The 14221-nt window shown below is 39.0% G+C and overlaps 1 protein-coding gene across 1 annotated transcript; it reads left to right on the top strand.

Moving 5' to 3' along the window:
* The first annotated feature begins 9150 nt into the window (after window positions 1–9150).
* LOC147788789 (secreted RxLR effector protein 161-like) lies at window positions 9151–9797 on the top strand. The gene is made up of 2 exons (XM_087118755.1): window positions 9151–9281; window positions 9482–9797. The coding sequence occupies exons 1-2, from the start codon at window positions 9151–9153 to the stop codon at window positions 9795–9797; spliced, it is 447 nt and encodes a 148-aa protein (XP_086974881.1).
* The last annotated feature ends 4424 nt before the right edge of the window (window positions 9798–14221 follow it).

The raw sequence follows: 14221 nt of genomic DNA, 5'->3' as shown, positions 1-14221 counted from the left end.
TATATATGGTAAATAGCTATATATAGTAGATGGCTAAATCTGGTAAAGCTATATATAGTAAACTAAACCATATATATATCTGGTCCGGTAGAGCTTTGAAAATGTACTTTTCTATTCTCTGTACTCTCTCTCTTATTTTACATACCTGAAGTCATCAATACAAAATCCTTTTAGCCAGAGTTGTCCTTGCAACTTTTCTCTATCCTTTTTTCTTTGTGTTCATCTAGATCGAGCGTGTGCGTTGTTGTGCGATCCTAACAACTGGTATAGATCCTAACAGTTCCATGGTTTCACCATCGATGTCCCGTCACCGTCGGGTATGTCTTGTATAAGATAAGATAAAGAAAGGCCTTTAATTGCATGTACTTTTTTTGTTTACTAATATTGAATGTAATTTAGTATCAAATATGTTGAGCTCTAATTATATGAATTATGGTAGTATTATGTTCCACCTAGTTGTATTTTTATGAATATGTCATGTTTGCTAAATTATATGTTGTAATTATATGTGATATGGTGCAATTTATGTTAGCGAGATATAGACTTAAGAAAAGTTGTATATTGGTTTTAGAATCATGCCACATAAGGACACTGAAGAGGACGACGAGGACGGACGCATAAGGTGCGTCCGTCCTAGAATCATGCCACATAATTCAAGGGTTTTGCTAAATCTAGTGACTAGGACGGACGCACCTTAAGCTGTGCTACCTCTGGTTGCGCACCTTTAGTAGCACCGGTAGCTGAAATAAATCCCACTACAAGCCTGATGTGAGAATCATTTCAGGCAATTTGATGATGCCCACTCAACAAGCCAATAGGGTGTGGAAAGGGAATGAAGCCAACAAGCCAATAGGTCATCCTAACTTCTTATTGTTATAAGTAAGAATTACTATTTCCATTGGTGTGATGGGTAGGGTGTGATGCCTTTCAGGGAACCAAAAGTAAAACAACTAGAACTTATTTTTGAACGTGGACAATATCATACTATTATGGAGGTTTGTGATTTCCAATCATCAAGCATTCTGGATGAGATTTCATGGGAAATTTTATCTATCCTTTTCTATTGAATCAAAACAAGTTATAATGTTTTAGTAATTTTCCTTTTCTATTAAATCAAAACCCTTCTAGTTAATTATAATTTTTTAGTTCATTTTCGGGGTATCTTTGAGTTTTCTAACATTGTTACTTAGTCTTACTCAAGCATTCTCGATGACATTTCATAGGTACTATTATCATCCAACCTTTTTTGTTGGATCAAAACCCTTGAATTTAGTTATAATGTTTTAGTAATTTTTAGGGGTAGCTTCGGGTCGTTGAAATAAGTTGAGCCGAATTGTTTTTAGGTACCCTTTTAAGGTGTTCGAAGTATATTGACAGTAGCTATATTGATCTCTAAGTGTTAAACCTAAATTTATGCTTACTTTTTGGTTGGGCATACCCCAGATGTGTTGAGTTTTACGTCCTAAAACTCATAGTTTGTAAACAAAAACATATTCTGTTTTCAATGAAGTTATTATTGATGTTTATTCAGTAAAGATTGTTATTGAATAAAGTGAATGTTATGATCATTAATCCAAATTCAATAAACTAAGAACACTCTGGCTATAGTATGATTACTTGAACTATATGTAGAGACATAAGAGTGGGTCAAGTGCAAGTATATAGTCAAAATGATCTATAGTACAAGGATAATGTTGAGTACCTTATTCTGGAGCACTATGGATGCGGCCCACTTTTGTATATGATATAAACAATGTGATCACTAAATTGTACATGTGGAGACATGTGAGTGGGGGCGTCCTATGCTATGAGTATTGCATAAGATCGGACCATGAAGAAAACCACTCTCACTTTATAATGCCATTTACTGTTGCGACTGGTTTTTTCATTTGATGACCTAGGTAACTCGATCTTAATCCTGAGCTAACTACGAACTCTTGTTTATTCAAAATTATCCTTAGATTTGCATGGGTGAGAGTGGCCCGAGTTCGCTGACTCAATGAGCCTCCCATTATAGGGGTAAGACTGGGTGAATACCTGGGGACATAGGGTGTACGATGGAATTCACTCGTACCCACTTTTAGGGATAGTAGAGAGGTTGTTCCCTTAAGTACTGACTCCAAGTCTTGAACATGGAGCCCCACCCTCTCATTGGCCCGAGAGGGATTCGGTTTGGTGGTTGGACCACAAACCAATTGTTCATTAGAGGATCAGTGGGACTTAAGAAACAAAAAGTAACTTTAGGGGTAAACGGTAAATTGACCCAGCTCTAGTTACGAACAACATGTGAAAGATCGACTTACTAATCATGGTTATATCAAATGGATAGAAATATATCTATAGTGAGGGGAGTGCAACTACTAGGCTACAGTGGAGTGTCCTAGTAGTTGATGAATGTTGGTTAACAAGGTTAATGAGTTTAACCGGTTAATCTCGGATCATTTGAGCCCATGATCTGTAGGTCCATTAGGTCCCTCTACTAGCTCATATCGGACTAAACCTTAGAACAGTGTGACGAGTCAGTTCAAAGTGTTCAAATTCAAATTAGGGAATACACGCTAAATATATACGATATATTTAACCTCATTTTGTTTTAATTATGAATTGAACAAGAGAGAATTGGAGATATTTCAATAAGATTTAAATATTTTAATTATGAATAGTGATTGATAATCAATATGTGCCGGAATTGATTGGGATTGGCATTTTATTTAATGTTAAATATTAATTAAAATTTTTAATTAATCATTTTTATTATTTTGATTTGAAATTAATTATTTAAATTAATTGTTGAATTAAAATAAAGAAAGTCAAAATCTTTATTCACCTAATGGAAAAATCCATGTTTGAGTTTGTGGAATATTGAGTGTCAATATATGGTTTAACCAAACTTGCATATTTGCCATATAATCAAACATGCATGTTTGAACTCCACAAATTTGAGTGGAATGTTGAGTTTCAAAATTTGGTTTAACCAAACATGCATGTTTGCGAAATAAACCCCACAAACTTGAGTGGAATTTTGAGTGTAAAAATTTGGTTAACTCAAACTTGCATGCTTGCCACATAATCCGAAAAATTAGAGCGGAATTTTTAGTGTCAAAATTTGGTAATCTCAAATTTGCATGAACATGCAAATATGACTCACCGGATTCCACAATCCCGTTCTAAGGCCGGAGAATAGTAGGGAAGACACTAGCGGTGGTTCAAAACCGTTCGTGAGGAAAAAGGAATTTAAACTCCAAAAGGTTAGTATTCAAACTCATTGAGTTTTAATGCTTTTGAACATGCTAACTAATTTACTATAATTGATGTACTTAGCGTGCCTAAGATCCAAATTGCATACGTGTTATAGTAAAACCATCAAAATGAACATAAACTGACAACATAATTTATGAACAAAGGAAACAAAAAGATTTTTAAAAAGTGAGAAAACCCAAAAAGTAGCAAGTTCCCTCAAACACCGCAAATGGATAGCCATTCACCACGTGAAAAATACAAAAAAATGGAAGAAAGAGGGTGCCAATGAAGGAGTAGGGAAGCAAATGGGGAAGAAGAAATATAAGGGAGATGGGGGGCTTTGGAGGCTTCAAAGGTAGATTATGGCGGGGAAAAAAATCTCTAGATGTACTAAATTTTGTCACGTAGCATACATTGGCTAACAAAATAAGCAAGCGTCGGAAATCTATCAATGTCTTTCGATGCTTGTCAATTTAGTTAACCTTGTCCATAAAATTTTGTGCTTTCAGAGAGATATTTCTTCTAACCATGGTAAACCAAATATTGATTCTCATCTTTACTACACTTCCATTTAGCGCCAAACAAATTATCGAAAGATTTAGAATGAGTATTGTAGTTTACTAATTCCTGCAGAGTTCCTGACCGACGCGGTGTGTGCTAAATTATGAACAATGAGTATTCCTGACCTTTGGTATATATGATGTTACATGCTACTAAAGAAATTAGTAGACGAACCGTAATTGATTGAGATTGAGTCTTAACGTACGAGTCCTAAAATTCTAAATAACCATATTGAAGTAACCTAAGCGAGAGGTAGTTGAAATACCATACTAACTTACAAATGATCCAAGTAAAAGAAACTAGGAATTAATGGAGAATAAAACTTAAGAACAACTACAAAGATAAGTAATAAACTTGTGAATGACAAGTTAGCTATTTATTGAGTAAATTAATTATTTATCAAGATTATTTTAACTTTTCTGGTCAAATTAGAAGTTGCAGGAGAATCGAGGACGAGACCAGCAGGCTCGAGACAACAAGGAATCCTTATCTGAGTCTCTTTTAAGTACATGTGCTTTTGTTGTTGAAAACTTACTTTGATTATTTTGTGTTGTAAAATATACTTGATTCACATGTTTTACTTGTCATGTATGAAATTTTTGTTTTATGACCGATTTTAAAAGCAAAATATCTATGTTAGTGGTAACTCATGTGAATCGAGCTGTATGAACAGGTGTTATAGAAGCATTGCTCGAGAACTATGCGGTAACAGCGGGGATCTTCCCAAGTCATCCAGTCGTGTCTTGGTCAAGGTAAGAAGCGCTGCTCGAGAACTATGAGGTCACAGAAGGTGTCATCCCAAGGAATCCAGTCGTCTGTTTATTTTAAATTTCTACATTTCTTTTTAGTTGTTTGTTGATGGTCGGTCGAGGTAAGAAGCTGTAACACCCCAAAAAAAATGAAGCAAAGCCACCCATATAAGACCGAAAGGATCCAATAAAGAAATTAAGAGGATTAAGCAAGGAAAGTGGTTTTAAGCAAGTCATTTCTTGGACTAAGGCATTTGGAGAAGTATTGGGAATGAAAGCGTAAGCGAAAAGGACGAAAATGTCACTTTCCAATTTTTAAGAAAATTTCTAAATATTTAATTCCTTATCTAGAGGGAATTTCAGGATGCTCAAGGACGGAAAAATGACAAACAAGAGATGAAATATTTAGAAAAATTATGAATTTTTCGGGAAAAATAATAATAAAAAATATTCTCAAAGTGGCAAATTACCAAATCACTCTGATAATATGGATAATTGCGAAAGTGTCATTCTGCTGAAAATAAAAACCTCTGCATGTGACCATTTGCACAAAGTCCTTCGAATCTCAAAATCGTGTCGTTGGATTTTCCCCAAATTTGTATACAATCTAGAACGCTCAAAGATCATCAAATCCAACAGTCGGAATTCACACTCGAAGTTGGTAGCTCGCTGATTGGAGAGGATATTTCCGACGAATTATCTAGAAATTTCCAAATCACGACGATTTTGGAGCTCTGAATGTCGGTGGAAGCTTCCCTAAGTCTGAAGTTGGGGCAAAGTTTTAAGACAAGAATCGAGTAATGAGAATTCCTAAAACTCGAGTTTGAAGCTCTTAGATTATGGGTTTTTCTTTCTCCGATTTCTTACAAATTCAAGGGCTTTGGTTAATCATTTTCCTTCCTACCAACTCCTACATATTTCATATGGGATTTACAACAAGTTTCGTGAAGGAATCAGGCACTGAAAAATTTTATAATCGGCTGCCCAACAAAAGGTTTCTAGATATACTCCAGCAAGAACATGTTTTTCGACGAACTTTATTAGGTTATAACTTGTGCTACAGACCACGAAAAGGTATGAACTTGGTCTCTACTTCTTGCTTGAAACTTCATCTAAAGGTTTCGTGTTGAAATTGAATCCATTAGATGTCTATATATAGCTGTAAAAAGGTAAAACCAGAGGGGTCTGATAAGAAAAAATCGAGATTTTTCTAGCTACCAAGGAAGAAGATGAAGTCCAAAGTCAAAGGTCAAACTTTGACCAATAAAAGTCAAAGATAGGTATATGTTGACCTTCCCTTGGTTTTCTCAATTTTAACCTCCTTTCTGACCGGTTCTCACAAAAATCTTTATGGTTCCAAAAACTAGACAAAATAAGGAGTCTGTGGAAGGAAATTTGAGATAATTCGGATACTGGAAGCTCAAGAACGAAAATCCCAAATGTCGACGACGAGGTAAGTAGTGACCTTGGACGTTTTGTTAAAAAATACTTGTAGGAATCCATTGGATTTTCCATATGAACCCTAAAACAAGTATGAATTTAGGATATATGAAAGAAAAATAACCCTGAACTGATCAAAATGCTCAGGATTTAAGTAACGTTAAAATAACCCACTAAATGAACTCCTAGGACGACTTATGAAAATTTGAAAGCCATTTAAAACCAAGAATTATTGGTAAAATGATCAAAATGCTCAGGATTTAAGTAACGTTAAAATAACCCACTAAATGAACTCCTAGGACGACTTATGAAAATTTGAAAGCCATTTAAAACCAAGAATTATGGGTAAAATGACCAAAATGCCCCTAGGATGACTTATGAAAATCCAAGGTCTATACGTGCTCCAAATGATCTCGTACTTCTTATAAGGTCTATTACAAAGGACATGAAGATATGTTGGAGGTTTCAAGTTGATTGGAGCAAGTTTGGAACCTAAACCAAGTTAGGACCCAAGAAACACCTACAGGAAACACCATAAGAATCAAGACTCTTCTAGAACCTTCTAAAGAACTCCCTAGGAATCTATGACCTTCTAGAACAACTCATGCTAAGATGGGTTCATATGGTCAATGCAAGTTACAACTTATGCTTCAAGGAATTACGAACCTTAGAAACTTACAAGATTGAGAACCAAGAACAATACCACAAAATCTTTACAACTACCCAAGTAAGAGGAATGCAAGGTACCACTCAAGGATAAGGGTCCAAGGTCCTCAGACACAAAAGCTCTAATCATGTCCAAAGTGACCTATGACCTCACACCAATCGATGCTTTTTGAGGCCCAAGATTTCTTCTTCTAGGTGGGATGCCCTGTGTCACAATCTGCAATATGATTGTGACCCGAGTGAGTCATCGAGGACGATGACTAAGTTAAGTGGGGGAGAATGTCACAACCATACTATGAAGAGAGTAGGTTGTGACCCTCACGCCATGACAAACAAAGTGGCGTCCCTCAAGAGACACGCATCCGGCCATATGCAGGCCAATATAGAAGAGTGTCATGATGCGATCGAGGAGGATGATGCATCATCCAACACACCACCACACAAAGTGGGCATTGAAGACAAGTTGAGACATAAGCAAGACAGAGACATCAGAATAGACATGAAGGACAAGATAGGCTTGTTGAAGGGCCGAGTAGGGCCCCGGGCCTTAACCTCAAAAGTCAGGGTTTCGGAAGGAATTTGGGCATGCGGTTTGGGAGTTAAGTCCGTCAATATGAAATATGAATGCTCGCCAAGTTTGGTGTCAATCGGACATCGGACGGACAATGCATGACAACTCACCAAAATCATGTCTACATCTTGTAGAATGAAAATGGCTCAAAATGTACTATAGGGGTACCATGGTGTTAACTCTCCACCACCCCTGGGCCCTGTGGCCTAAGTGAGCTATCCTGTGGCACATACGTGTGTAACAGTGTGAGCGAGCGTGCCGAGACGAGTGTCTCGGGCGACTTCCTTTGAAATTAGTTTTTGAAGGACAGTACCGGACGGCACGGGTGTGCCAGTATTGTGCCCTAGCCTGCGTGTTGGAGGTTGCTACTATTAAATAAAAGCTATGGTCCTCCTTAAATTTAGTTAAGTTGTTTTCACTTTTCAAAGTTCTGAATTCACGCTAACGGAAGAGCGTAAATTTGGCAGGCCATTTTTGGCTAACTTTGGGCGAAGTTTTAGCCGACTCTTTCTATTTTTGTAATTATGTTTGTTATTTAAATAATTCAACTGATGAGAAATAAAACATCGGGTCTTCAGCAAATTCTCTCTCTCTCTCTTTTTACTTTCCGCTATTATTTCTTCGAAGGAACTTTCTTCGGTCGTTTGTTTTTCGTTGATGTTTTGCCAGAGTCAACCAACCCGGGATGTCTGGGAGATTCTGGGGAGAGGCGGTAATGATGGCCGTCTATCTCCTCAATCGGTCTCCAACCCGAAGCTTCGACGGGAATACGCCATATGAGGCCTGGTACAACAAAAAGCCAGCTGTACATCATCTCCGCGTGTTCGGCTGCATCGCATACATGAAGGTAACGCATCCCCACCTCGCCAAGCTCGATCCTAGGGGGCTAAAGGTCGTCTTCATCGGCTATGAACCTGGGAGCAAGGCGTACAGACTTTATGATCCTGTAGGGGGGCGAGCTCACGTATCTCGCTACGTCATCTTTGATGAAGACACCTTCTGGCAGTGGAACGACGTGATCGAGGCAGACCACAACCCAAATCAATTCACGGTGGAGTACCTCATCACCGAGCCGGAAGAAGGAGGAGTCCAGCATTAGAAACCGTCACCGCCGCCAGAGGTGAACCCCCTGAACCAGTGGAGTTCGCAACACCACGGACTGTGGATTCGACGCTGGATGCCGATCTCGATGATGATCTAGTGGCCAGGTACCGAAGGATGGACGACCTAGTTGGAGGAGGTGAACCACCTAGACTGGCAGCACGCGAGCTCAAAGAAGTGGCCGAACTACATGCCATCAGTGCAGATGAATCGAACACCTTGGCCGAAGTAGAAAGGAACCCGTGCTGGCTGAAGGCAATGCAGGAGGAGATGACATCCATCACCGAGAACCAGACGTGGAGTCTAGAGGATATGCCTCTGGGACACCGAGCCATAGGGCTCAAATGGGTCTTCAAACTGAAGCGCAACGAAAAAGGAGAAGTTGTGAAGCACAAGGCCCGTCTGGTGGCGAAGGGCTACGTCCAGAAGCAAGGAGTGGACTTCGAAGAGGTATTTGTGCCGGTGGCAAGGTTAGAATTCGTCCGTCTTTTGCTGGCAATTGCGGCACATTGCTCTTGGGAGGTTCACCATATTGACGTGAAGTCTACTTTCCTTAACGAAGAGCTGAAGGAGACCGTCTACGTCCGATAATCACCTGGCTTCCTGGACAACAACAACCCCGGTAAGGTACTGCGCCTGCACAAGGCACTCTACGGGCTTCGACAAGCCCCACGAGACTAGAACGCGAAGCTCGACAGTACCCTACTGTCACTGAAGTTCAAGCGCTATGCCTCTGAGCATGGCATGTACACGCACGGCCATGGAAAGTAGCGACTGATCGTGGGAGTGTACGTCGATGACCTCATAAGCACTAGAGGTGACATGGAAGTCCTCGAAAGGTTCAAGAAGGAGATGTCAAAGAACTTCGAGATAAGCGATCTCGGCGTGCTCAACTACTACCTCGGCATTGAAGTGCAACAGAATTCTGCCGGCATCTCCATCTGCCAAAGTGCGTAAGCGAAGAAGCTGTTGGACACAACTGGGTTTGCGGAAAGTAATCCTACAAGGACGCCAATGAAGGCCCGACTCCAACTAAGGAAGGCCGGCACTATGACGACAGTTGACTCTACCAATTACCGCAGCATTGACGGAGTCTGCGCTATTTGGTAAACACTCGTTCTGATCTTGCTTATTCTGTTGGATATGTGAGTAGGTTTATGGAAGCACCTAGGGAGAAGCATCTAGTGGTTGTCAAGTGCATCCTGCGCTATGTAGCCGGAACCAGAGGCTGGGGTGTAAGATACTGTGCATGGAGAGGAAAGGAGAAACTCAAGTTGGTCGGCTACAGTGATAGTGACATGGTCGGTGATGTTGATGATCGTAAGGGCACCAGCGAAATGATCTACTTTCTCTCAGGCGGCGCGATCTGCTGGCAATCAACAAAACATAAGGTAGTTGCTTTGTCTTCCAGCGAAGCAGAATACATCGCCGCTTCAATGGCAGCAACTCAAGGGGTCTGGCTTGCGTGACTAATGGAAGAACTCATCGGGAGAGAAAGCAAGCCACCAATGCTATACGTGGACAACAAAGCTACGATCTCCCTGATCAAAAATCCAGTTTTGCACGACTGGAGCAAGCACATAGAAATCAGATTCAACTACATTCGAGAATGTGCAGATCGAGGGCTCATCAAGATTGATTTCATCCGAATAGAGGAACAACTTGGAGACATTTTCACCAAGTCCCTGGCGCGGGTAAAATTTGAAGAACTACCCTCAAAGATCGGAGTTCAAATAATAAGGTAGATATAGCACAGCTTTTAGGATGAGATTATTAAATAAAAGCTATGGTCCTCCTTAAATTTAGTTAAGTTGTTTTCACCTTTCAAAGTTCTGAATTCACAATAATGGAAGAGTGTAAATTTGGCCGGCCATTTTTGACAGCCCACTCTTTATATTTTTGTAATTATGTTTGTTATTTAAAGAATTCCATTTTTGGCAGCCCACTCTTTCTATTTTTGTAATTATGTTTGTTATTTAAAGAATTCAACTGTTGAGAAATAAAACATCAGGTCTTCAGCAAATTCTCTTCTAATCTCTTTTTACTTTCTGCTATTATTTCTTCGAAGGAACTTTCTTCGGACGTTTATTTTTCGTCGATGTTTTGCCAGAGTCAACAGCTACATACACCCGCTATCCGGTACGGTATCCGTGAATGACTCGTCATGGGCACGGGAGGGCCTATACCTTGATAGAACCTGGATGGATGGATGTTCAGGAAGTCCCAATGAGATGAACGACACGCGGGCCCATTCTCGATGGCATGATCGAGCGAGTTATGATGGTCAACGACACTCCAAAACTCGGGATGGCGTCAAGACATATGGACCCTGTCAATGGGGATCAAGATTGCAAGATGAGATGCGACGTTGCATTGAGAGACCTTGGCCCGAGTAGAGCCAAGGTCGACCTGAATAACTTGGCCTAGCGTATAGGCAAGTCGGATGTGTCGCAGATGATTGAACATGCATGCGCAGGCGGCGTGTGTGGTTGAACAAGCTTGGATTCCCCACAAGCGATGTTCGATTGGCGAAGACAAACCTCGCCTAAGGTCCGACGAAGCCACAAAGCCGAGGAAAAAAGTATATATGGGGCTTAATTTCCCTCAAGACTAGTCGTGAGTGTGTCAAGATCACGACGCCGCATGGTAAAAAATGTAGGACCGTGACACCCTTCACCATGTTAACTTTGCAGAATATCATGATTGGCCTCATTTGTCTCACCTAGAAGAGATGCCCTGCACCATGTTACGGGTACCCAAAATATTTGCAGGATGCCATGTTCATGTATGCACCGACCACATGACCTTTATGGTTTATCATGGGGAGTAGTCTAGGGCCATGATGGAATAAGAAGATAGTAAGTTACCCTGGCCAAGAATTAAAAAATTCTAAGACGTCCCACGGTACAACGTGCTCATGACTTAGACTACGCTGCTTGGAACGCATGAAGCCTTGAGCGTAGGGTTTCAGACTGTATCATAGGGAAAGCCCTTGATGCAGGATTAGACTAGTTCTCTTGGAACTTAAGAAGTCTTGGATGTTGGTTTTCAAACTATGCGACTTGGAATGCATGAAGCCTTGGGCATAGGTTAGCAGACAGTATCGTCGGGCAAGCCCTAAGATGCAGGTTAAGAGTACGTCGCTTGGAACTCATGAAGCCATGAACCTAGCTTAAGACTGTATCGCTTGGAACGCATGAAGTCTTGGAGACAGGATTGTTAGGTGCATAGCTAGTGCCGTAAATCCTAGGGGGAGTGTCTTGGAGAACGAATCAAGAACAGAACAAGACAAAGAAAGTATCAGGAACAAGAGAAAGGTCAAGGTTTAGAACATGGATCAAGATCCAAGTTCTAAGGATGAACCAAGAACCATGTACTAAGGCCCTTTAAGGATAACCAACGTTTCATAATCCAGGGACCAAGGTCCTCAGGATAATGAAGATAAAAACCCCAAGTGAAGAAAAAGAACTGGAGAACTTAAATACTTACAACAATAACAAAAACAAAAACAAGACAACAACAAAGAATGTGGTACCCTAGAATATTAAGGACACGATTAAGAGCCTACAAGTAGGCTACTTACAGAGTCTTTGTCTCATTCTTTATTCTCCATTTTTTTAGGTAATAAGGAGTTGGTCGAGGTCGAGAGCGGACTCTGAAGCAGGTGCCATAGACAAACCTCACTCGTTGTCCTCAACCTTTTTGTTTTAAAATGTTTTGTGCCCGTTCCTTATTTTGTGTTTTAACTAATATGTTGTGTTTTAAATACGTATGCATAAACTTTATTTTGATATTATGTAAATATAATTTTATAAATTTCTTTGTTTATTTCACAAAAAATTTATCCATCTTTTAGAACCATCGCGATAGCCCGATCCTTATAGAGTGGTATTAGCGCCCAAGGTTTCTCTATGGCCTAGCTTAGGAGGACTTCCTACCAAGACCAAGTAAGTATGCCTTTAAACACTTAACTTTAAGTATGCCTAGAACATTAAGTTAATGGATGCATGATCATATGGTTACTATTTAAGATAAGACTTAAGATAACTTAAAGACCTCCAAGATAAGAGGGTTGGACTTTTAATTTTGGTGACTTATTCCGATGAAACAATATTATTTACTTGTATTGATTTTCACCACAAACCATTAATTTTATCCATTTGAATATGAGACTTATTTAAATATTGTATATTTTTTGTTTATCATTTATTCAGTTTTTTAATATTCACAACCATTAAAAAAATCCTATTAGTTTCATAATATAATGTTTTATACATATTTAAATTTAATTAACATACAAATTATCCATGAATATTCTATTTGATGCTCTTAAAATACATATAAATTTGAAAGTTTAGAGTTTTATAGATGGAATAATGTTTAAAAATTTTCAATTTATCACCTATTCAATAGAAAATCAAAAGTGGAGAGATTAAACTAGCAATTTGACAGAGTGAAAATATAAGATTACATATCGTTTTTAGTGTTTGTAATGGTTTCTAAAATCACTCTAAAGACTAATACTTGTGTGTGTTTTGTATGTCTACTCAAAGTACAATTTATTAAGTTAAACACTTGTGATAAGGACTCTGAATTATGTATTAAGAACAAGTATCAAAGAAACCAAGAATGAACAACAAGTATCAAAGAAACAAAGAATAAACAAAAGAAAACTTACCCTAGTAGTAGTTAATTTAAAGTTGTTGGAAGTGGGATTTGAATCGAAGCCCTCTCAAGAGGACCAAAACTTAAGTTTGGTGCATTAGACCACTCAGTCACCTTAACTATTTATTATAAAATCTAACATTGATTGGAGAGGGGAATGAAGAATTCCTTATAAGGATGTGGAAAGCTCTCCCTAATAGACGCGTTTTAAAACTTTTAGACATGCAACGATACGTAACAGGCAAAAACAAACAATATCTGCTAGCAACTAGAGAGGGGAACCAACCATTTCCTTTATGGTTGTGGATACCTCATCCTAGTAGACATACTTTAAAATTGTGAGGCTGATGATGATACATAATTAGCCAATGTAGACAATATCTGATAGAGGGGAGCTTGGTTTGTAACAAATTGTATTAGAGCTAGTCATCGAGTGGTGTGCCAACGAGGTTGTTGGGAACACAATGGGGTGGATTGTGAAATCCCACATCGGTTGGGGAGGGGGTGAAACATTTCTTATAAGCATGTGGAAATCTCTCACTATTAGACGCATTTTAAAATCGTGAGGTTGACAACGATATGTAACGAGCCAACATAGACAATATCTAAGCTAATACTCATAATTTGTTGGAATAGTTTAGTTGGTTAGAGCGTATGATTGTTAATGATAAGGTTGGGGAGGTTCAAGCTCTCTTTTTATCATTGGGAATGAATCATTCCATTTTAGCGCGTGGAAAAATTTAACCCTTCAACCAAAGTGGACAATGTCATATAATTACGGAGGTTCGTGATTCCTAACATTGTTACATAGTCTTAATCTAGCATCCTTAATAATAATGTTGAGTTCTTCTTAGGGGTACCTTCGATACAAAAACATAATGTAAAAATTATTTTCGCATAAAGCAGTTACATCATGCATATTCTAGTGACTCTAGGCCGCTAGAAAACAAGGGTCGTTACATATAATCTACACCTGAACTTTCTATAACCTAGAAAAAAAACGTGGCAACTCGCTCGATCAAGGATTCGATTACCGCCTACAAGTAGGTTACTTATTTAGTTGCACTATATATTACTTTTCCTTTTTGGGGGATCACTAATGATTAGTTAAGGTCACAGAGGAGGGTCGTCTCGAACCGTCAGTTCTCTGTGTTACGAGTTGTTATCCTTAGTTTTCGAATCTCGTTCCAATTTCAATCAAATTTTTTATTTGTCACGTCAGTTCTAT

Source organism: Cucurbita pepo, chromosome 16, assembly GCF_057944985.1.
Source record: "Cucurbita pepo subsp. pepo isolate OVF chromosome 16, ASM5794498v1, whole genome shotgun sequence".
Lineage (NCBI taxonomy): Eukaryota > Viridiplantae > Streptophyta > Magnoliopsida > Cucurbitales > Cucurbitaceae > Cucurbita > Cucurbita pepo.
This window is presented reverse-complemented; position numbering and strand designations above follow the sequence as displayed.

Bases quoted from the DNA above. Each gene is read 5' to 3' on its own strand.
- LOC147788789 (XM_087118755.1), top strand. From the start codon at position 9,151: ATGGAAGTCCTCGAAAGGTTCAAGAAGGAGATGTCAAAGAACTTCGAG. The intron at 9,282-9,481 runs GTAAGCGAAGAA...ATATGTGAGTAG, and splicing joins ATCTCCATCTGCCAAAGTGC to GTTTATGGAAGCACCTAGGG.